The sequence below is a fragment of the Macaca fascicularis genome, chromosome 11, assembly GCF_037993035.2.
Source record: "Macaca fascicularis isolate 582-1 chromosome 11, T2T-MFA8v1.1".
In the NCBI taxonomy this organism is placed as follows: Eukaryota; Metazoa; Chordata; class Mammalia; order Primates; family Cercopithecidae; genus Macaca; species Macaca fascicularis.
The window spans coordinates 100429503-100454974 of record NC_088385.1 but is presented as its reverse complement, the minus strand read 5'-3'; the positions used below and the strand labels follow the sequence as shown (position 1 = coordinate 100454974).

The 25472-nt window shown below is 42.6% G+C and overlaps 1 protein-coding gene across 3 annotated transcripts; it reads right to left on the bottom strand.

The window, feature by feature from the left end:
• Nucleotides 1-458: 458 nt before the first annotated feature.
• On the bottom strand, nt 459-24925 carry NUDT4 (nudix hydrolase 4). 3 transcript variants are annotated; one of them, XM_005571859.5, is made up of 5 exons: nt 24431-24925; nt 8128-8238; nt 7324-7368; nt 3596-3683; nt 459-3274 (listed from the first exon to the last, which is right to left on the bottom strand). In XM_005571859.5, the coding sequence occupies exons 1-5, from the start codon at nt 24527-24529 to the stop codon at nt 3072-3074; spliced, it is 546 nt and encodes a 181-aa protein (XP_005571916.1). In that variant the 5' UTR covers nt 24530-24925; the 3' UTR covers nt 459-3071. The 3 variants fall into 3 exon arrangements, with proteins under 3 accessions (XP_005571916.1, XP_045221630.1, XP_045221631.1); XM_045365695.3 differs by having other exon boundaries at nt 3596-3680; XM_045365696.3 differs by lacking the exon at nt 7324-7368 and having other exon boundaries at nt 3596-3680.
• Between the last annotated feature and the right edge of the window lie 547 nt (nt 24926-25472).

Genomic DNA, 25472 nt, shown 5'->3' with positions numbered 1-25472 from the left:
AGGGGAATATTTGACCACAGTTTAAACAACCCATGGTGAGCACATAATGCACTATGCCCTGAAAGGTATACGTTTCCACTGGGTGTTTATACATTTCAAAGTTAAAAGCATGCACCTTACCCAAAGTTTCAGAAAGCTGGTTTGCAAATCTGAGTTCATGTGTGTGTGTGTGTTTTTTTTCCAAAAAGCCATGATTTTTTCCATTTTTATTTGATGTTTCCAAATATAAAAAAGTCAAGATTCTTACACCAATTATCTCAAATGAGACCATGCAAAGCAATTCAGTGTGTACAACAATCATTTTTCCCCTTCAGTTCTGCTGCTTTATACAACAGCGTGATTGACAGAAAATTGGATGGCATGTGCTTGGTTGGAAAATGTCATCCATTTACAAAATAACAACATCATGCAGGACGGTTCCTACTTTGTCTGCAAGTCAATTCACAAAAAACTACTTATTTTCTGTTTTTTATTTGGGAGGCACATGGAACTGAAATTTAACTGCCCAATTTTATTCAACTACCCCACCAAAAAGAAATCACATATGACAGTCCCAACACTGCAAATGTTGGAGGGTTGAGATAGTAGACACTATTTGTTATACTCAGTAGAGTTAACTATTTAACAGAAATAAATCTCCCTAGGGCCTTTCCTCTAATTTTGCTAGACTGGGTTCCAGGAGAATCGTGAAGAACCCCTCATGTAAAATTTGAAGTGTGAAAACTGTATTGTTGCATTATGCAGATTTTTGCTAGTTGCATAGACTAAAGACAGTTGGTTTGCTAAATGGCACTGAAAATCCTTAGCGAGTGTCACTATGCAGTCCAAATGTTTCTGACCAAAGAAAATTATACAACAATATTTATAGGCTAACTTTAAAGAGATGGTTGACATTAATACTGTACATATTTTACATGTCAAATACATAGTCCAAGAGTTTATAAAACAAGTTCATGCATTATTACCTTATTACCTCTAAGAATATCATGTACAAGATAGGCACTCCCCCACCCCCCAGTACTTATGACAGCATTTCAGGTGGAAGCAGTCTTATATACAAAAACAATCCAGTTTCTCTGCTATAGTAAGTATATAATTTAGGGAAATTTCAGAGATTACTGACCAAAAAAATCTTTGAAGATAGAAAGCGTCAATTTGTGGGATTTAAAGTGTTTCCTTTATAAAAGAACACCCAGAAGATGTAACCTCTGTACAAAGAAAAAATACAAAAATTCTGGATGATCATGTTTGATCACACTACATGCTTTAGAATGAAATGCCGCTGGTTAAAAGTTGTTCTGCTTTACTCATTCCTCTGACAGCATTAATTTGTGAACGTTTATATTCAGTTCAGCTGTATTTATGGCACGAGATCTCATTTTCAAAATGGCACTAATTTTCCTTAAGTGTAACAGCACTCTATTTTTAGCAGTAATTTTATTTTTAAAGGTTAATTTGTAGAACAAATGTTTTAACTATACTTTCTTCTACTCTATACTCCCCAGTTACAGTATTTACAAAGGGCTGAAGTCTATATAAAAAAAAAGATCTTTGGCTGGGCGCGGCGGCTCATGCCTGCAATCCCAGCACTTTGGGAGGTCAAGGTGGGTGGATCACGAGGTTAGGAGTTTGAGACCAGCCTGACCAACATGAAGAAACCCCATCTCTACTAAAAATACAAAATTAGCTGGGCCTGGTGGGAGGTGCCTGTAATTCCAGCTACTCGAGAGGCTGAGGCAGAAGAATCGCTTGAACCCGGGAGGCACAGGTTGCAGTGAGTCGAGATCGTGCCATTGCACTCCAGCCTGGGTGACAAAGGGAGTCTCAAAAATTAAAAAATAAATAAATAAATAAATCTTTTACTTTCCCCCACCTCATTTCTGCCCTGGTTGGGGAAGTGCAAGAGTTTCAGATAAGGTATCTACTATGTGTTTTAGATGGGATTCTGGATTTTAAATGAGTATAAAGTAAAAGATTTAATTCTTAGTTCAGGTATGTTCCAGTGCCTCGAAAGTTAGTTATGTGACAAATAGTACCTGTTGACAACCTAGAAAAGATGAGACATTCTAAGGTGCCCTAACAATCTTCAGCCTCTAACAGCTGAACAGGAAGGCCATTTCACTCAACTGTGATGCAATCATCACTGACTGGCATTTAGAGTTAGATTTCAAGACTCCACTCCTGTGGGGGGCCACTAGATTAAATAACTGAATACATTTTAAGAGCAGTGTACACTGAGGGAAACACGGTTCTAAGGTATTATGCGTAGAAAGAGTATCGATAATGGGAACTGGCAACTGAGCATGCTAAACCAAATTCCATGAATACAGTTTTCATGTCTTTACTACATGCATTTTGCTAATATTTCCCTAAAATATTCACCAACTCTATAGAGTTATACTTTGTGTTAAGGTTCTATTGAGTTATAAGGGAAATAGGCATATCAGGTAGCTAGTGACATAATACCAGTTGTGAAAATTCAGACAAATGAGTCAACAAATCCCCAAAAATGGCAAATTAAGCCCCATGACAAAATAAGTTAGTGGCTCATACAGAGATAGCCCAAATCTGGAAATTTTGAATTAAAATTGTAATCCTGTAAAACAAGTTTTGGGGTGCATGGATTTCTTTAATACCAATAATATTTTTCGTTCCCACCACAGATGGATTTGCTGAATATGCTAATGCTGTGAATGAGAAAACAATTTTGGGGGAGGTATACTCACAAGTAATCTGATGACAAAATAAATCACAGACTGATGTCAAATGGACAAAAAATTGAAAATATGCTGTGAGAAACAGACAACCAAAATAATATAGGGGTTTGCAGGGTGTGGCACAGTTAAGGCATCTAAACAAAAATTCCACATGGCTTTGGCTTATTAAAATATTTTACACTATTTTTTTTTTAAAAAAGATTTGAAAGCATCTGAAAAACATGCAAATTGTTTGAAAACCTTGCATGGCAAATTCAGACAGTTTGCAAGCGTCATTCAGATGTTTGATGAGGAAAACAATGAAGCCTCTCCCCATGAGACTGCACATGGTGGGAGAGGCCTACCCAGTTCTCTCTATCTTATACTAGATGGCAACCCAGAGGTCTGTGCGGCAGTTACAAACAAGGCATTATTATCTGGAAGGGAAGGGACCGTAGAATTTCCATTGGCTGGGGAACAACCCAGCTTTAGCTTTTCCAGATACTCTGCATGTACAGGTTTATGACACTGGAGAACTTTGATAGCATCTTCTACTTTGAACCACTCTCTCTTCCTTCCTAGAGAAAAGAATGACATTGGTTACAAGACAGTCCATTTTAAAAAGTAAACCGTGTAAGTAATGTCCACTTACTCCCTGACAAATGACTGGGACAACAACATGTTGGGGAAGAACTAAGATGAATGTGCATCTCTGCATTTCAATTACCTTCCCTGCTCTAAATGAAGTGACCAGAAATAATCTAAGATGGAAACTGGACACAGGAATATAGCATCTGACTTAAGAGTATTCAGATAACAAAAGGGAACTTACTTACATTAACAGGATCTTCCCAACCTTCTGTTAGAACAGAGTATTCAGATATCAAAAGGGTACTTACCAATATTAACAGAATCTTCCCAATCTTCTAATATTTCAGTGACTGTTAGAACATAAACATATGTTCTGTGCTTTCGGTCTTGGTTCTGCTTGAATATAAAAAGAAAATGCATTTTAATCTACAGGAGGTAGCCATTGACACATTTTCCAAGGGACAAAAATTAGTCTGCCTTACTGCTGATTAGCATAGCATATTTCCCAGCACAAACAAACATATTCAGTTGTATAGTCCAGCACGAAAGTGATTTTATATAAGACAAAACATTTAAAAGTTAAAAAGATAGAAGACTAGAACTAGAGCGTCATCACTACTGGTGGTGAAATCAGCTCTCGATACTACTTTTTTTGTAGAAGTCTGAAGATGTTGCCCAGACTGCTCCACTCCTGCCCTCAAGGGAACCTCCTGCTTTGGCCTTCCCAAAAACTGAGCTTACAGCTATGAGGACCCAGCCTCCAGCACTAAACTTTTAACACTGATTTCTATATATCTGATGTTATTTTCTTTTTTTCATTTTGAGATAGGGAGTCTCACTCTGTCGCCCAGGCTGGAGTGCAGTGGCTCGATCTCAGCTCACCACAATCTCTGCCTCCTGGGTTCAAGTGATTCTCCTGCCTCAGCCTCCTGAGTAGCTGGGATTACAGGCGTGCGCCACACCACGCCTGGCTAATTTTTGTATTTTTAGTAGAGATAGGGTTTCACCATGTTGGTCAGGCTGGTCTCAGACCCTGACCTCATGATCTGCCCGCCTTGGCCTCCCAAAGTGCTGGGATTACAGGTGTGAGCCACTGTGCCCAGTCTATCTGATGTTATTTTCATAAAGAAAATCTTAAGAGTTGAATGGAATCTTATTAAAATAACAGACCTGCATTCCCATAGTTTTTATCCGATATCCCCCTCTTCCCTGGGGCTAATCCTGACAACCTTTCAATGCCATGGAAAACTGCTTCCTTTAGGACCTTTGTAAGAGCAAACAGCACCAATTCCTTTAAGCACTCCTCCTACAGGCCTGTCAAGGTGCACATAAACAACAGTCCATGGCCTGGCGCAGTAGCTCACGTCTATAATCCCAGTACTTTGGGAGGTCAAGGCGGGCAGATCACTTGAGGTCAGGAGGTCGAGCCCAGCCTGTCCAACATGGTGAAACCCCGTCTCTACTAAAAATACAAAAATATTAGCTGGGCGTGGTGGCGCATGCCTGTAATCCCAGCTACTCGGGAGGCTGAAGTGGAAGGATCTCTTGAGCCCAGGAGGCGGACGTGGCAATGAGCCCAGATCATGCCACTGCACTCCAGCCTGGATGACAGAATGATACCCCATCTCAAAACAACAACAACAAAAAACCATAAATACATAAAACAGGCACATGAGCTTGTTTCTAGGTTAAAAATTAAACAAGTTGGCCTTCCTTCATCCTGATTAAAGTTAGCCTTCTTTGCCATAGGCCACAACTTTAGATACTTGGTCCTGATTTTGGCCACAAACAACCTGAATAATCTACTCAAAACAGTGGGTTTTTATAGCTGGGAAGGATTATATTTTTATATCTGAGAAGGAATAAAAACAACAATAAATTAGAGGCAACTGTCACTTAACACATCATTATTTTTAAGCATCAGTTGTTTTATTTCTATGTCTGACAAATCAATACATTTATTATGCTAAATTCACAAATTCATTAAAATCACTGGGATGAATGGGCAGGGCAATCCAATTTTCCCTTATACTTTCTAAGGGGAAAGGTATTTTTTGATTGACATGTCCTGGTAAACAGTATTTGTAAAGCACTTAATACTGTTACCTTCCCATATTATTTAAGCTTTATTTATAATGTGAGACGTTTTCTTCAAAAACCTTGCCAACTTACTGACAAATGTGTTATTTGTAAAAACCTCAATATGTTTTTCAGTTTAACCAGGAGATGGTGCTATTTAACTGGGTGAAGCAACTGCTGAATTCTGGAAAAGACTGAATTCTACCTGAATGACTTTTCTCTTTCTCTCTTTTTTTTTATTTTTTTGAGACGGAGTCTCGATCTGCAACCTCCACCTCCCAGGTTCAAGAATTCTTCTGCCTCAGCCTCCCAAGTAGCTGGTACTACAGGCACGCATCACCACGCCCGGCTAATTTTTGTATTTATTTAGTAGAGACAGGGTTTCACCATATTGGCCAAGCTGGTCTTGAATTCCTGACCTCGTGATCTGCCTGCCTTGGCCTCCCCAAAGTGCTGGGATTACAGGCATGAGCCACCACGCCCGGTCAACTTTACTCTTAATAATTACTGTATTCTGGTAAAAGTCATCAATTCTACCAAGTGCTATAGAATCGGGATTTTTTTCTGAATTCCTAAGGCTTAAAAATAAAATTTATATGGTTCATAGTACTATAAAGACTGAACTAAGCTATAAATAGTACTCTGAAAAAAAGGAAAGTGACCATGTTTCTGGTATACTATGTATCTAGGTCTGAATCTTGGATGACAATACATCTGGACCTCCTTTCTCCCTGGCTGCCAAAGAGTGCCTATCACATTCACATTCCCTCCCTGAAAATTCTATTCTACCCTCAGTAATAAGAGAATATATGAAAGAGAATTCTGTTCTTTTAGCATCTGTTCTATGTACCTGAGATTTATATTTTCATACAATCCTTTAAGTCACTATGTATATCATACAATATTATTTGCTAAGCGCAATGGGGACATTTCCAGATAAAATACATGAGACCTAAGCCTTTAGGTCATACTAAAAATATTGTACCTCCTAAAATATCTATACCCTAAATAGTCTACAGTGGATTAAGAGAAACATTTCAGTATCAGCTCCACTGTATTGTCAAACAGAAGTAATCGCTACATAATAATGCTGTATAAAAGTGATGGCAGCTGGGTGCCGTGGCTCACGCCTGTAATCCCAGCACTTTGGGAGGCCAAGGAGGGCAGATCATGAGGTCAAGAGATGGAGACCATCCTGGCCAACATGGTGAAACCCCATCTCTATTAAAAATACAAAACTGGGCCGGGCGCGGTGGCTCAAGCCTGTAATCCCAGCATTTTGGGAGGCCGAGACAGGCGGATCACGAGGTCAGGAGATCGAGACCATCCTGGCTAACACGGTGAAACCCCATCTCTACTAAAAAAATACAAAAACTAGCCGGGTGAGGTGGCGAGGGCCTGTAGTCCCAGCTACTCCGGAGGCTGAGGCAGGAGAATGGCGTGAACCCGGGAGGCGGAGCTTGCAGTGAGCTGAGATCCAGCCACTGCACTCCAGCCTGAGCAACAGAGCGAGACTCCGTCCAAAAAAATAAATAAATAAAAAATAAACATAAAAAAATAAAATAAAAATAAAAATAAAATACAAATACAAAACTTAGCTGGGCGTGGTGGTGTGTGCCTGTAGTCCCAGCTACTCAGGAGGCTGAGATAGGAGAATCGCTTGAATCCGGGAGGCAGAGGTTGCAGTGACCCAAGATTGTGCCACTGCACTCCAGTCTGGTGACAGAGCGAGACTCTGTCTTAAAGAAAATTAAAAATATAAGTAAATAAATAAATAAATAAACGTGATGGCATATGAAAAAGTGGCTTTTACTTCCTTTCCTACCTAATCCTGGACTGATGCCTACTGCTAGTCTGACAGAAATGTCTGGTTCAGGCTGCTGCCACATTATTTGGTTGGTTAGGAAGAAATCATTAATTCTATTATCAGCAAAGTGAAGATTACTTTTTAACTCACCTCAAATATGCCCAGAAGTCTGCCTAGTTTTCCTTTGACTCCAGCCTATTAAAAAAAGATAAAATATAAAATGTTTACCTTTTTATAACAAAATGTATATAAATACAACTTATACTCTGGCTATTTACTTAAATCTAAATACAATACCTCTCCCCATACCAACTCACTATCTTCCTGCTTCTGTGAAGTTTTTATTGTCATTTACTTCATAAGTAGCAAGGACTGATCAAAAATTAGTATTTCTGGCTGGGCACTATGGCTCATGCCTGTAATCCCAGCACTTTGGGAGGCCGAGGCGGAAGGATCATTTGAGGTCAGGAGTTTGAGACCAGCCTGGCCAACATGGTGAAACCCTGTCCCTACTAAAAATACAAAAATTAAGGCCGGGCGTAGTGGCTCATGCCTATAATCCCCAGCACTTTGGGAGGCTGAGGTGGGTGGATCACCTGAGGTCAGGAGTTCGAGACCAGTCTGGCCAACATGGTGAAACCCTGTCTCTAATAAAAATACAAAAATTAGCCAGACACGGTGGCATGTGCCTATAATCCCAGCTACTTGGAAGGCTGGAGAATCACTTGAACCTGGGAGGCGGAGGTGGCAGTGAGCCAAGATCATGCCACTGTACCCCAGCCTAGCAACAGAGCAAGACTCCATCTCAAAAAAAAAACGAAAAAAAAATTAAAATTAAAGTTGTGTCAGGCAACAAAAAGCACTCCTGCACCCATCTCCTTGTCTTAGTGTTATGTAGCAAAGGGCCTTGTTTTTAAAACTCCAAAACAGAATTTGTGTGAAAGAACATCTCACCTCCTCATAAACTTCCCTCACGGCAGCACCGCCAGGTTCCTCCTCAGGTTCCATTCCTCCTCCTGGGACAATCCACTGGTCTGGGTACCGGCTGCTACTCACCAGCAGCACCTGTAAGGTGAACCGCAAATGTATACTTCCAGCCTGAGAAACACTTCATATATAAACAACATTCTCAAACCTCTGCAAGGTTGTAACTCTACTCTAGATTAATCCATTTTAAAATTTAATTAAAATTATTAGGGGTACGCATTATACCACAAAATGCGATTAAGAACCTTTATGTTAAACACCATCTCTCTGAAATCAGAATTAACATTAACATGGTCGCACTACCAAATCACCTGTATCTAATAAAATAATTTAAACTACCAGATTCAATTGGTAAAACTCTCGAATTACTGGATACTAACAAAGAATAAAAACAGAAACTTGGCTTATTAGCCAGAGCTGTATGCACTGAGATCTATGGTCACATAAGTTTCTTTAGTTATGGAATATTCCAAATTTAAGGACATGACCATAGGTAGGTTTCCTTGTTTCCTCACCTAGAAAATAAGAATACTAAGAAGAAAACGGATTTATGAGAAAGAAATGGGGAAATGCACTAAAGTCGATTCTTGATACAGAGTGCTTGTTACTGTTATGATTAGGTGGCAAGAAGCATCCTTCATATTTTAAACCTGCATACATGGGCCAAAGTCACTTCATTCTGCTAACAGGCAGCTATCATTTATGATCTAGAACAGGACTGGCAATCTGCAGTTCACCACCTGTTTTTGTACAGTCTGCGAGTCAAAAGTATTTTTACATTTTAAAATTATGTGAAATTCAAATTTCAATGTCCACAGATGGAATTATTAGAATCGAGTCACACTTACTCATTTTTACATATTGTCTATGGTTGTTTTAGTGATGCAACAGCAGAGTCAAAGTAGTTGCGACAAAGACTGTGTGGCCCTCAAAGCTTAAAATGTTTATCTGGCGCTTAATTTGGAAAAGTCTATGGACCCCTTACCAAGCATTAAGACTGAAATGTGGCCGGGCATGGTGGCCCACACCTATAATCCCAGCACTTTGGGAGGCCGAGGTGGGTGATCACCTGAGGTCAGGACTTCGAGACCAACCTCGCCAACATGGTGAAACCCCATCTCTACTAAAAATACAAAAATTAGCTGGCGTGGTGGTGCATGCCTGTAATCCCAGCTACTTGGGAGACTTGATGCATGAGAATCACTTGAACCTGGGAGGCGGAGGTTGCAGTGAGCCAACACTGCACCACTGCACAACCAGCCTAGGCTGGTTGGAGAGCGAGACTCCATCTCAAAAAAAAAAAAAAAAAGACTGAAATGTACAAACTGTTACAAAAATACCTTAACTATTTAAAGATGGTATTACATACCCATCTTTTAAATGAATACTTGGCCGGGCGTGGTGGCTCAATGCCTGTAATCCTAGTACTTTGGGAGGCTGAGGTGGGCAGATAACCTGAGGTCAGGAGTTCAAGACCAGCCTGGCCAACATGTTGAAACCCCATCTCTACTAAAAATACAAAAAATTAGCCAGGTGTGGTGGCAGGCACCTGTAATCCCAGCTACTTAGGAGGCCGTGGCAGAAGAATCACTTGAACCTGGGAGGCGGAGGTTGCAGTGGGCCGAGATTGTGCCGCTACACTCCAGCCTGGGCAACAGAGCTAGATTCTGTCTCAAAAAAATGAGACAGAGCTAGATTCTGATTTTGAGACAGAGCTAGATTCTGTCTCAAAAAAAAAAAAAAAAAAGAGTATTTGTGGGCTAGCTTATGTTGAACTTCACTAAAGTTAAAAATCAACTCGAGGTGAGCGTGGTGGCTCACGCCTATAATCCCAGCACTTCACATCTATAATCCCAGCACTTTGGGAGGCTGAAGTGGGCGGATATCTGAGGTCAGGGGTTCAAGACCAGCCTGGCCAACATGGTGAAACCCCATCTCTACTAAAAATACACAAATTAGCTGGGTGTGGTAGCACATTCCTGTAGTCCCAGCTACTCAGGAGGCTGGGGCACAAGAATTGCTTGAATTTAGGAAGCAAAGTTGCAGTGAGCTGAGATTGTGCCACTGCACTTCAGCCAGGGCAACAGAGCGAGACTCTGTCTCAAAAAAATAAAAATAAAAATCAATAAACCAATTTGAACAAAAGTGTCAACAAAATTATCTTAGTATATTGCCTTCAAGTAAATTTAAACAGTTCTCCCTGGAAAACACATAGGGTTTATCATGAAGTTTCATTCCCAATGTGGATAGAGAGGATGATGACAGACAGGGTCTCACTCGAACATCCAGGTTGGAGTGCAGTGGCACAATCCCTGCTGACTGCAGCCTTCACTTCCCGGGCTCAAGTGATCCTCTCACTCCAGCTTCCCAAGCAGTTGGGAATGAATACAGGCACCCAGCACCAGGCCTGTCTTAATTTTGTACTTTTTATTTATTTATTTTTTTTTTTAATGGAGTCTCACCCTGTCATCCAGGCTGGAGTGCAGTGGCATGGTCTTGGCTCACAGCAACCTCCGCCTCCTGGGTTCAAGTGATTCTCCCATCTCAGCCTCCAAAGTAGGTAGGATTACAGGCACCTGACACCACGACCAGCTAATTTTTGTATTTTGAGTAGAGACAGGGTTTCACCATGTTGGCCAGACTGATCTCAAACTCCTGACCTCAAGTGATCTGCCTGCCTTGGCCTCCCAAAGTGCTGGGATTACAGGTGTAAGCCACCCTGTCCAGTCTGATTTTTGTATTATTTTATAGAGGTGGGGTCTTGTCATGTTGCCTAGATAGATCTCGAAACCCTGGGCTCAAGTGATCTTTCCACCTTGGCCTCCCAACTGGGATTACAGGCAAGAGCCATAACAATTTTTTTTTTTTAATGCATGCCAGCACCTCTATCTGCCCTGCTCCCTCCCTGCTGCCAGGAGCTGCTGGCCTTTACGAGTTCACAGCCAGCACAGAAGTCCTCTCCTATTTGACTAAGTTACCAGGAACTCAGCTTTTCCAAACTGGCAAGTTTCAAGCTGACAGTTCAGCAACTCCCACCTTTCTCTCAAGCCCCCAAAATGCTGAGTTAAAAGAGAATATCTATTTAGGCATAGAACCCCCTCATTAGAAAAGCAGCATTCCAGGCTGGGCATGGTGGCTCACACCTGTAATCCCATCCTAGCACTTTGGGAGGCCAAGGTGGGCAGATTTCTTGAACTAAGGAGTCTGAGAACAGCCTGGGCAACATGACAAAACCCCCTCTACAAAAAATACAGAAATTAGCCATGCATGGTAACACGTGCCCGTAATCCGAACTACTCAGGAGGCTGTGGTGGAAAGGATCACCTGAGCCCAGGAGGCCGAGACTACAGTGAGCTGTGATCATGCCACTGCACTCCAGCCTGGGCGATGGAATGAGACTATCTCAATTAAAAAAAAAAAAAAAAAGGCAGGGGGAGTTATTACATTATCAAATTATACCCAGATGAGACTTTATAGAAAATCAGAAAAAGAAAATTAAAAATCCAAAAGTGCATGCAAGGGTCTCTAAGTTCAAATTCCACTTTAAACAGAGAAACTACAAATCAGATTTCAAAACCTTTGTATTTTATTCAAAATTGGAGGCTTACAGAGGATCTATGGCAACCAAAGGCACTGGCCATCTATCAAGACTGGCAAGTGACTGTAAGTTTTTAAGTTAAATAAAAATGTTAAGGGTTTGTCTCGCATCACTGGAAAAGTAAATAGCAACTACTGGTCCGGACTGCAGAGTTACAGGCCTCTTGTTCTGGTCACTAGGTATGAGTTGAGGATAAACTGGTTTCTATTGCCTAGATGAAATTCTTGTTACACAATTCTATGCTAAGCAACTTCCTGGATTACCTTAATAATGGGACATAACGCAGGCGGCTAGCCACCTGAAAAGTACATCATCACTTAGTAAATAGTAAATAGGGAGTTTCAAAATCATCTATATTCAAAATGTTGCAGTCCTGAATAAATGAAATGCAAAGTCTCATGTATCTAGGTCAATGACTATGATGTTTCCAGTTCTCCAAGACAGCGAGCTAAACTATAGGAGATTAATAATGGTGAATTAGTATAAGCTGTTGTCTGCTTTTCTGAAGAAACATTTTATGCTTCAGATTTTTTTTTTTTTTTTTTTGAGACGGAGTCTCGCTCTGTCGCCCAGGCTTGAGTGTAGCAACGTGATCTCGGCTCACTACAACCTCCGCCTCCTCGGTTCAAGCAATTCTCTGCCTCAGCCTCCTGAGTAGCTGGGATTACAGGCTCCCGCCACCACGCCCGGCTAATTTTTGTACTTTTATAGTAGAGATGGGGTTTCACCATCTTGGCCAGGCTGGTCTTGAACTCCTGACCTCGTGATCCACCTGCCTCGGCCTCCCAAAGTGCTGGGATTACAGGTGTGAGCCACCGCGCCCAGCCTATGCTTCAGATTTAAAACCAAACCTGCATCTACATGACATCAGCATATCTAAACTTTTCTTCCAAAAGTCAGTAACATGGAACCCTTATGTGTCAACATCTCTGTTTCATAAATTACTTTTTAGACAGTCTCATGAAAACAGTATATAAATTTGATAAGTGATTTAGCATAATCTAATAATTTATGGTGTAAGAATCCCTTGATATTCCAAGAAGAAAATATTTGATCAAAACATTAACTTCAACTGTTTCTTTCCTTTTCTTTTCTTTTCTTTTTTAAGACAGAGTTTCGCTCTTGTTGCCCAGACTGGAGTGCAATGATGCAATCTTGGCTCACTGCAACCTCCACCTCCCCGGTTCAAGCGATTCTCCTGCCTCAGCCTCCCATGTAGCTGGGATTACAGACATGCGCCACCACGCCCAGCTAATTTTGTATTTTTAGTAGAGACGGGGTTTCTCCATGCTGGTCAGGCTGGTCTTGAACTCGAAACCTCAGCTGATCCACCCACCTTGGCCTCCCAAAGTGCTGGGATTACAGGCATGAGCCACCACACCCAGCCAAATGTATCTTTCAAAAATAAATAAATAAATAAGCCGATAAATTTAAATGGGTAATTATCTCATTTAAAGGTTCTCATTTGGCCGGGCGCGGTGGCTCAAGCCTGTAATCCCAGCACTTTGGGAGGCCGAGGCGGGTGGATCACGAGGTCAGGAGATCGAGACTATCCTGGCTAACATGGTGAAACCCCGTCTCTACTAAAAATACAAAAAAAAAACTAGCCGGGTGTGGTGGCGGGCGCCTGTAGTCTCAGCTACTTGGGAGGCTGAGGCGGGAGAATGGCGTGAACCCGGGAGGCGGAGCTTGCAGTGAGCCGAGATCACGCCACTGCACTCCAGCCTGGGAGACACGGCGAGACTCCGTCTCAAAAAAAAAAAAAAAAAAAAAAAAATAAAGGTTCTCATTTAAAGGTTGCTCACTGCAACCTTTGCCTCCTGGGTTCAATTATCTATGGTCCAGAAATGATTCAGTCTAAACTACTAGCTTAAGGCAGATTTGCTAATATCCAACTTTTGGTGATGGCAGTTTTGAAATCCAGTATGTTTCATTAAGCACTTGTCTACTCATCTAAATTGACAAACCTGCAGATAGAACCTCACCACTTTAAAATGTTTTTCAAAAGAAAATCAGAATCATGAAAATGGGCTAGCAGGAAAGAAGCATCATGCACATGGTATCCAAACTAAATCTATTCACTTTCATCTTTACAATCTTCAACCCCTAGAAAGATAGAGAACAGACTGACTCCTGTCAAAAAGTCACAATTCTGCACAAGTTCTCCACCTTAAAGAGAAGCACTATGGAGAAAGAAGTTGCTGATTTTGCTCCTTATCTACTAATTGTGTGATACTGAACAGGAATTGTATGTGATGAAAAGATACTGAATATACATCTTTCCCTCAAAGAGCTTATATTCTTGGAGGTACGGTTGGAGTAAAGTCACACAGAATGCTCAGTATTCTGTCTAAAAACTGCAAGAACACATATATCTATATAAATCTGTATCACAATAAATTGTGGACAAACGATTTAGCCTAATCCAGTAACTTATCATCCAAGAGTCCCTGGACATCCCAGGAAGAATAAACTTGGTCAAACCAATAACTTCAAATATATCTTTCCATAAAATGATCACTTTAAATGGGTACTTAATATCTGTGACACAGAAATGACTGGCCATCTAAACAACTAGCTTATGAAAAGAGGTCTTTCCCTCAAAGATGTGATGGTGACAGATTTGAAAGTCTGTCTGTTTCATTAAGTTACAAAGATGTGATGGTGACAGATTTGAAAGTCTGTCTGTTTCATTAAGTACTTGCCCACTCATCTTGAATAGTTCATTTGGGTGTTCAAATGAGGGCCAAGGTCACATTTGGGGTGGGGGGAAGGTGGGGAGAAGGTGGTGACTAAGAGTGAGCAAGAACTGAGGGATACACTCCAGATAACAGAACAGCCTGCACGATGGCGTATGTCTGCCAGGGTGGAAAAATATGAATAGCATTAGTAGAGAGAAGGACAATTAAAACAGTCCTGTACCTGCCCCCTACCCCAATAATAATGAACAGGTTTTTAACTTAAGGCCAATTAGTGTGATAGCAAGGCCATCCTGTGATTATCTGGGGTCTGTCATGCACTTGGAAGCAGTCCCCAGCACTAGATCTAGACCAATACAGATGAAAAAAAGTTGGTATCACACTGGAGCATGTTTATATTTTAATTAGGCAGACAACAGAGGACACTAACAACTGTTTTTAGGCAGGTGGTTGTGATTAAGATGAAAACATAACTCAGTGTTTCCTAAGAACCCCCACACCTGCTCTTTTGTCCAGTGTTATATGACCATTTCTCTTTCCAGAAAAACATTTCACCAAGTTAAAAAGCCTGGGATTATAAAAGAGAAACTGGGAGTGGTGGTGAGGAGTTGCACCGTAGTGGCACACTGTCATTCCAGAACTATCAAGAACTCAAGAATTACAGCTTTTCTGTTGAAGTCACTTGGAATCTGTTGAAGATGAAATCATCAATGTAGATTTTTCTGGACTGCATTTTTATAGAACTACTAAAGTAATTCACCTTGAAAAACCAGTTTTGTAAAGAGCACGCAAATAAAACAGTCCAGCCGGGTGCAGTGGCTCATGCCTGTAATCCCAGCACTTTGGGAGGCCGAGGCAGGAGGATCACTTGAGGTCAGAAGTTCAAGACCAGCCTGGCCAACATGGCGAAACCTCGTCTCTACTAAAAATATAAAAAGTAGCTGGGCATGGTGGTGCATGCCTGTAATCCCAGCTACTTGGGAGGCTGAGGCAGGAGAATCGCTTGAATCCAGGAGGCAGTTTGCAGTGAGCTGAGATAGCGCAACTGCATTCCAAACTGGGCAACACAGCGAGACTCTGTCTCAAAAATAATAATAAAAAAAAAATCAGAGTCCATTCAGTACTGTTTTCCAGAGGCCAAAATTAGTAAGAAGGTATACTTTCCTTATCAAAGATTTAGCTATGTTCTTCCAGTTAAGAGTTTTCCAACCCAGACAAAAGATTTGACATATCTGCTAATGCAAATGTTAAGTGTTCCACAAAAATTTTTTTTTGAAAATGATGAAAATATCTAGTAGAGTCAGTAATGGAAATTTTGTTTCTTACATAAATTTTGGAGATACTAGTTCTAAGCAGTGTTTTTACTAGTCATATACTCACATTTTTCAGCTTCATTATACCTTTTCTACTAAAACTCTGTGGGAAAACTCAACTATTAATAGTTTTATTTTATTTATTTTTTTTTTGAGACAGGGTCTCACTCTGTCACCCAGGTTGGAGTGCAATGGCGCTATCTCAGCTCACTGCAACCTTTGCCTCCTGGGTTCAAGCAATTCTCATGCGTCAGCCTCCTGAGTAGCTGGGATTACAGGTATGCACTACTATGCTCAGCTCATTTTTTTTGTATTTTTAGTGGAGACTGGGTTTCACCATGTTGGCCAGGCTGCTTTTGAACTCCTGACCTCAAATGATCCACCCACCTCGGCCTCCCAAAATGCTGAGATTACAGGTGTGAGCCACTGCGCCCAGCCTGAACTATTAATATCTTCTATAGGCCAGACACAATGGCTCACACCTGTAATCCCAGTGCTTTGGGAAGCTAAGGCAGGCAGACTGAGTCCAGGAGTTCAAGACCAGCTTAGACAACATAGGAAGACCCTGTTTCTACAAAAAAATCAATAAATTAGCCAGGCATGGTGGCATGTACCTGTAGTCCAAGCTACTCGGGGGGCTGAGGTGGGAGAATCACCTGAACCTGGGGAGTTGAGGCTGCAGTGAGCCATAACTATGCCACTATACTCCAGCCTGGGTAACAGAAGTGAGATTCTGTCTCAAAAAGAAAAAAGAAAATTATATATATATATATATATATATATATATATATATATACACACACACACACACACACACACATATTTTTTTTTAAAAAGATTTACAAATATATATATAATCTTCTATACATGCAGAAATCTAAAATCAAATTTCAGCACAATTTATTGTAAAAGCTTTTTTTGGTTTGTTTTGAGGGCGCCATTTACTGAATCACAGCAACATAACCATAATGGTTGCTTTTCTTGCAATAACATTGATTTCAAATAATGGGCAGCTGCTCCTAAGACCCTCCTACAAAAGTGGAAGAATCTCAATCTCTAGAACCCTATCACAATGCATTATTCTTCAATACTCCCTCTAAATGCACACAACAGCCATCTATACATTTCTATGATACCCTCAAATTTACTAGTATAGTTAGCATGCTAATTAATGCTCTAAAGATGGGTTATAAAAGCTTATTCTACAAAGACACACCAACAGTTGACAGAGCCACACATGGTCATTCATAGATTTGAAATTCCTTTCTCTGAGTGGATTAGATTTTCTGTACCCATCAAGATGCCAGTCTGTTACATTAGCGATGACAGAGATGAAGGAAGATGCATTCAACCTTCCAGATAAATCAGAGCTGAGACCATAGGAAAGATTGATGAAAAGGAGACTACTCATTCTACCAGGCTGCAGAGCTAGACCTGAAGCACGCTCAGACCCCAAAGCCACCGCTATGAGTGTGGTGAGAAGTGAACACATCTCTTCCTACTCTATTCAATCTATCTTCACATAAGCATTCTTCCTACTGCACTACTCAACCTTACTCCCCCTTTCCACGTATTAGACAATGACTAGAACAAAACACCACTCACCAGGCACTGGTGAAGAGTTATTTTGTCTTTTCCTAGATACCTAAGGTTTTAAGCATGTGGAGAGAAGCATTTATCACTTTAAGAATAGTGTAGTGGCCAGCCATGGTGGCTCATGCCTGTAATCCCAGCACTTTGGGAGGCTGAGGTGGCTAGACCATTTGAGGTCAAGAGTAAGAGACCAGCTTGGCCAACATGGTGAGACCCCATCTCAACTAAAAATACAAAAATTAGCCAGGCGTCGTGGCATGCACCTGTAATCCTGGCTACTTGGAAGGCTGAGGCAGGAGAATGGCTTGAACCTGGGAGGCAGAGGTTGCAGTGAGCCGAGGTCGCGCCACTGCACTCCAGCTTGGGCGACAGAGTGAGACTCTTAAAAAAAAAAAAAAAAAAGTCTGTGAATTAGAATGATCTATTGCAAGCCCGCTCAACCAGTGGCCCGTGGACTGCATGCAGCCCAGGATGGCATTGAATGCAGCCAAACACAAATCTGTAAACTTTCTTAAAATATTATGAAATATTTTTGCAATTATTACTTTTTTAGCTCACCAGCTATCATTAATGTTAGTGTGTTTTATGTATGGCCCAAGACAATTCTTCCAATGAGGCCCAGTGAAGCTAAAAGATTGGGCACCCCAGGCCAGGCGTGGTGGCTCACGCCTGTAATCCCAGCATTTTGGGAGGCTGTGGGCAGATCTCGAAGTTAGGAGATCGAGACCATCCTGGCCAACATAGTGAATTCCCATTTGTGTTTCAGCTTTTACCCTTAAAGCTGCAATTGTCATGGCTTGGCTCATATTCTCTACTAAAAATACAAAAAATAGCTGGGCGTGGTGGCATACGGCTGTAGTCTCAGCTACTCGGGAGGCTGAGGCAGGAGAATCGCTTGAATCCAGGAGGCAGAGGTTGCAGTGAGCCGAGATTGCACCACTGCACTCCAGCCTGGTGACATGGTGACAGAGCGAGACTCCAAAAAAAAACCAAAACAAAACAAAAAAAGATTGGGCACCCCGATCTATTGTATAGAATCTATACCCTTTATCAACAGACGGGTCCTCCTGGCTGAGGATGTATAAGAGAGTGCTGTTCAAGGGCTATCTAATGCAGTTACGCCTTCAGAGGCTGTAGGTCCCTGGGCCCCGAATTCCCATTTGTGTTTCAGCTTTTACCCTTAACGCTGCAATTGTCGTGGCTTGGCTCTAAGAACTCCAACCACTATATAGATACCATGTTCTGTTCCCGGGAAGGGGAGGAGAGGAGCCATCCAGAGAACCTCAAGTGATCCCTAAGAATGAAGAGGTTTATTTTGAAAATTGTAGCTATTTAGAAACCGTTTGTTGTTGTTATTTTTGAGATGGAGTCTCCCTCTGTCACCCAGACTGGAGTGCAGTGGTGCAATCTCAGCTCACTGCAACCTCTGCCTCCTGGATTCAAGGGATTCTCCTGCCCCAGCCTCCGGAGTAGCCAGGACTACAGGCACACACCACCATGCCCAGCTAATTTTTGTATTTTTAGTAGAGATGAGGTTTTGCCATGTTGCCCAGGCTGGTCTTGAACCCCTGACCTCAGGTGATCCACCCACCTTGGTCTCCCAAAGCGCTGGGATTACAGGCGTGAGCCACTGCACCTGGCCTACTTATAAACTGTTTTGAGGTTGCTGTTCTTTCTTCCCAAATTATCATGAATCAGGATATCATGAATGGTTAAAACTACATGTTAACCTACTTCTACTACACTTAACCAAAATTAGGCCAGCAGTGTTATTAGGAACACCCACTATGCACATAGACATTTTACAAGAACATAGGTTATGAAAATGGTTTGATACATGCTAAACAGCTACCTACTATTATTAAGAAAATTAGTACTTCTTTTGGACTACAGAGGCACAGTAGACCAGAAATAACAGTTCTTTCTTCTAAACTATGTTTAGCTCTAAGTTATATGGGATTGGTAGATAAGAATTATCAATAATGTGGTAAGTTAGGTTGACCATGGCATTTTTACCTAGCAGGTCAATGTTTTAAAGTGACTTAAGCTTTTTTCAATTAGAGAAAGTCTTAAGTTATACAAAGACCCTAAGAAAAAAAATAATGATCCAATGCAAATTCGACATTAATGCCTGGTTTTATGATAGGAAACCTTCTGGGAGAGCTGGAGGCACAGATGAAGAGGTTGGTGACACTTCTCTGTGTTTAAAAAAGGCTTCCAGGCCGGGCACGGTGGCTCACGCCTATAATCCCAGCACTTTTGGAGGCCAAGGTGGGTGGATCACACACAAGGTTAGAACAAGGCCATCCTGGCTAACGCAGTGAAACCTCGTCTCTACTAAAAATACAAAAAATTAGCTGGGCATGGTGGTGTGCGCCTGTAGTCTCAGCTACTCGGGAGGCTGAGGCAGAATGGTGTGAACCCAGAAGGCAGAGCTTGCAGTGAGCCAAGACAATGCCACTCCACTCCAGCCTGGACGACAGAGCGCGACTCCGTCTCAAAAAATAAATAAATAAATGAAAATAAAAATAAAAATAAAAAATAAATTTAAAAAGGCTACCTTTGGATAGTACTTATTTTTGATGAAAGTGTTCTCCATTTGAAACAAATACTTCAAGAACTTAACTCTGAAGAACTATGAGCCCCAGAATATATGTGTGAAAAGGGTGGACTGACTGTTGATTCTAAGTATAAAAATGCTAGTGGAGATTTAACTCTAGTAATATTTTGTATTAGTATTGTTGTTCATCAGAGCTCTGGTTTTAGGTTTTCAGACTCAACCTTTCCCACCAAAGCTTTACTGCATGATTTTGTACAACTCAAGATTTTTCAGTAATATATATTCAGCATTGGCCGGGCGCAGTGGCTCAAGCCTGTAATCCCAGCACTTTGGGAGGCCGAGATGGGCGGATCACGAGGTCAGGAGATCGAGACCAGCCTGGCTAACACGGCGAAACCCCGTCTCTACCAAAAAAATACAAAAAAAAAAACTAGCCAGACGAGGTGGCGGGCGCCTGTAGTCCCAGCTACTCGGGAGGCTGAGGCAGGAGAATGGCGTGAACACGGGAGGCGGAGCTTGCAGTGAGCTGAGATCCGGCCACTGCACTCCAGCCTGGGCGACAGAGCAAGACTCCGTCTCAAAAAAAAAAAAAAAAAAAAAATATATATATATATATATATATATATATTCAGCATTATAGCAGACCATCTATAGAAGACAGCCCCTGGCTCATAGAGCTTAAAAGCTAATTAGGGCAGCAAGTTCTATGGAAGAGTAGTGGTTAGTTTTCTTTTCTTGTCTTTTTTTTTTTTTGGAGACAGGGTCTTGCTCTGTTGCCCAGGCTAGAGTGCAAAAGCATGATCTGGCTCACTGCAACCTCCGCCTCCCAGGTTCAAGTGATTCTCATGCTTCAGCCTCCTGAGTAGCTGGATTACAGGCACATGCCACCACGCCCGGCTACTTTTTGTATTTTCTATTTTTAGTAGAGGGTTTCGCCATACTGGCCAGGCTGGTCTCGAACACTTGACTTCAGGTGATCCGCCCGCCTGGCCTGTAGTGGTTAGTCCTTAAGACTGATCTGTTAATGCCTCTCTTGCAAGTATGTCTGGATTCCACCCAGGATCAAGTCATTCTACTTCTCCCCTTAGCAGTCCAAACCTATTTTGCTGCCAGATCACTCTCAAGCTTGAATACATCTAATATCTAAATGTTCTTTGTTCAAAACTAAGAGTTCCTTTCTTGTGTAGCAATTTCTCAACCTTACATTTGAAGTGTTGCATATTTCAACTATTACTTATAGTTGAAAATCTACCACAAATCTACCACAGCCCCAAGTCTTGTTCTATTTGAGATGCGTGGTCCCTCCTTTCCCAGTCATCCACATCCAACTCCAAATGACTCACATTGGATCTTAACCCCAGAATACCCGACCACACTTTTCCCTTACTTTATTTCCCTTTCCATTGATCACTTGTCCAAACTTCCCCTATAGAATGTTTCTTAGGAGCTAAGAGCTCATCTCTTCATCCCCTTTTAAACGATCATATATGCAAATACATTCAACAAAATCCATTTCTGATTACCTATTTGTAAAAGCACTGTCATCTTTCACTGTACAAGCACAGTACCCAGCTACTCTACAGGGCAATTAGTTGTGGGCCTGTCTAGAAGTCCAGCTGCCAAAACTAAGGGTGCTTCCCCACAGAATAACTAGCTGGGGAGGTAGGTCAAATAAACAAAACATTTAGAAACAAAGGACCAGAGCTCAAAAGGATCTGCCAGCTTCTGTGACCTTCGGATAGGTTACTTCTGCTACCTAATTTCTTCCTAAACAAATACTAATACGTATTTACCCTACAGAGCAGAAGAAGATAAAATGGAAAATATTTAATATATAAAAAGCCACCTTAAAAGAATAACTCTGCTCTTAGAACAATCTTCTTTCCTAGAACAATCTGTTCTAAAGTAGAAACTTACTGAGAACTTCAGTACAGGAACAGCCAGATGGGAGCGCCACATAGCTTTTTTGGGGTCAAATTGCAATTACTCTTATACTTCCATTTGTATAAACATTTCATCCTCAAACAAAACATATATTTAAATCTCCCAACCAGGATCTAGGTGTTTTTCATCCAGTAGAGGGAAACAGTTGTCACCTATTAACTAGAGAGGTGGGTTCAAGCTGGTTTTCTAGACTCTCCTGGGAAGTCTGGCAATGCAATTTCAACAGAGTGAAGCCAAACTCATAGAGAAACAATAGGATCTCCAGGAAAGCTAACAGAGTTTATTCTGTAATCATCATGTAATAGATAGAGCCTCAACCACGCACAACCACAGAAATGAAAATTCTGAAGAGCTAAACCAGATGTTAAAGTTGGCTGTGCATTTCACTTAAGGAGAATTCTAGAGTCTTCCCTCAGATCATATCCTCTAACAAGACGACTCACTCACTTCGATCCTCAACCTACAGGTTATCTGATTTACAAAGTTTTACACAATGGATATCTCTAATATATTCTCCAAAACTTGCTCCCTACTTCACCTTACCTAATGACACTGGTCTCTTGACTCAACTAGAGGCCATGAATTTAGTATTTATTACAGTAGAAATAATACCAAGCATAAAAATAACCATTTATTTTTGTTGCTAAAGTAATTCCTAAAGCTTCTATCAGACTTTGCTTTACCATAAGCGCAATATAGATCATCATTTCAATTTCCATCACTCATATTTTCCCCTAGAGTCTAGTATTTTTACAAAGCCTGAATTCCAAGTTCACATTACGGCAATACTTCAGTCGCCACTTTCAGAAAGGCTTCCAAACTTAGCCTCACAAAAATCTCGGTCATTCAACAAACAGAGCCCACCATCAGGAGTAAGGACTGGACCCTGACTGAATCCTGACTCTACCACTTCCTAATTGTGTCATTTGGGAAAGTACTTATGCTCTGCAACGGTCTCCTTACCTATAAAATGGGAATAACTTCACTACCTCCCAGTGTTAAAAGGATTAAATGTATAACAAGTTTTCTTCTGGCAGTGCCTGGCATATGGTAAGCACTCAATTAAGAATATCATTATACGATATTGAGAAAACCAGACAAGATCCTAGACCTATCTTGATCCCTTTTGGCTATCATTTCTTTTATATTTAAAGTTTACTACTTTGCCTCAACATGGCCCCTTTCCGCTAAGGCTTTATCTTTTTTACAGAACACACTTAATGCTTGTTGACTTGTTCACTTTGTAAAAGTTAACAACCTTTCCCTTTGCAGTTTCTAGCTCTCCTAAGCAGACCCATCTCAAAGGCTGGGACCGTATTTCTCTGGACACTCGTTTGCTTCAGGTATAACACGTAAAGGCTACGAGTGAGCACAGAGCAACCCATCTAAAGGGCTTGGTTTCTTTTCAAAAAAAAAAATAAAGGCAAAACAAGGGTTTGAAGGGCAAATTTCGAGAACGTTTTGTTAACATAACAAGAACTAAGCCACTGAGTGTATTCTAAGTCATACTCATCACAGCTACATAGGGACTAGCAGTAAGGAAGCCATTAAATTCCCATCTCCAGCCTTAGCCTCGTATTTTATACACGGTTGGTTATGAAAGCAGAACTCAGAGTGTTAATTTTTTTTTACCTGTGTAATTTATCTTAAGAGTGGCAATACCAAAAGGCTACTATTGCCCTAAGCAAACTTCAACAGTGAGCCATTTTAAATAAATATGACTGAATTAAGTAAAAATCGCTCTCCAGGGAAACCCCAAGGGTCTCATTCTCAGCCCAATGCAGATGGTAAATTACACAAGGACTGCTCTTGAGGCTGCTCCTTTCCAGATGTCAAGTCAGAGAGCAAAGAACCCTTTACACAGAAGCTGAGAGCTGTAGATTACTGTCTGAAAATGGCAGCTTTGCCCATCTCTAGTCCATCGTCTCCCTTTTGGCATTATTCCACATTTTTCACTAACCATCTTTCTGCAGTCAGAAAACTTTAAGAAAGGAAGGCCTTTTAAAAAATGAGGCATAATTATGCCAACAGCTAGCGGGTTCATGGACCCACAAGAATTGCCAAGACTAGACTGCGGGGTCCTCAATTCCAAGCACGAGGACTGTCTGTTACTCCACAAACATGCTTAGATCGAATCCGAGACCGCAAATGGCTGTAATATGGAAGGAAAATATGTAAAAGAGGCACAAGGGCTCTGCTGCAACACTCACGCCATTTCCACCCTCCTCTCGCTGAGCACTCGAGGTTTATCCGGCTTTCAACTCAATTCGCACATTAAGATGGTGACTCCCGCTAGGCGAGACTCACACGGCACGGGACCTTCCCGGGGACCAGGCGCCTTCTCGAGTGCCCAGATGGAGAAAGTGGGGCTGGGCGAGCCCCCTTTGTCTCCTCTATCAGCCCCGAGAAAGGAAGGAAGAAGGGAAGGAGGAAAGGAGGGAGGGAGGAAGGGGGCTAATCCCTCCCAGCCCCTCAGCCTGCGCCCGGGCGGGGAGGGAGGGGAAGCACCCGGGCCCCAGACCCCGGCGCCCCGGAGGGCAGCGTGCGCCGCTGGGCGCCCTACCTCGTCCTCCTGCTCGCTCCGGAAGCACAGGCACGCCGCCCGCTTCTTGAAGCCCTCGCGGTCGTAGGTCCGCGTCTGGTTGGGCTTGAACTTCATCATAGAGGCGGGCTCCTGCTGCTGCTGCTGCTCCGGCCGCCGCTGCGGGGGCCCGGCCGCCGCCACCCCGCCGGGGAGTGGGGGCGAGGGCGAGTCGGGCGCAGGGGCGCCGGGAGCGCTGGTCAGTGCGGGAGGTGCGGCGAGGCCGGTCAGTCCCGGGGCCGGCGGCCGCTCCGACGCGGGCGGGACGGGACGCTAGCGCGGGTCACTGGAGCCCGGGTGCCGAGATGAAGGCTCCGCCTCTGCCCGGGTGTCCGCCGCTCTCCATGGAGCCCGACTCCCGCTCACCTCCGCTCCCTCCGGCCGCAGCCGCCAGGGGAAGGGCGGCTCGAGGCGCGCGCCACGCGGAGACAGTTGCGCGAAGACCCGCTCCCACTGAGCAGCAGCGCCGTGGCGACCGCGCGCCGCCCCCTCCGCTACTGTTTAAGTGAGGCCCACAGGCGCCCCACCCCCGCGCGCCACTGCGCCTGCGTGCAGAGACGGTTGCAATGGGGCGGGGGTAGGGGCGGGGCCTCGGCCGCCGGGTGGGCGGGGCCGCGCGCGCTCCCGGGCTCGAGTACAGCGAGGTCCTGGGACTGACTCTGTAGTCCAGCGTGGGATGACCGTGCCCCGGAAACATGCCAGTGAATGGAAAGAAGCCAAGGTCCCCTCCCTCCCTGCTGATACCCTCGACTTTGCCAATGAGGACCCTAAATACCAGCTCCACTACAGGGGTTGTAACTACATACACCCTCACCAAAGTTGCAGCCTGGCCAGGAAATGCCAGGGGACTTTGCGACGATTGCAGACTCCGCGGTGACTGTGTAGATACGTCCAGAATTCGCCCGTGTAGCGCGGGGAGAGGCGAGAGTGAAGGCCTAGAAAGGTTAAGACGTTAAGTGGTTTTTTTTTCTTTGTTTTCACAAATGAGTAGTAGACAAATTTCCTTTTTTTTCTTTTTTGTATT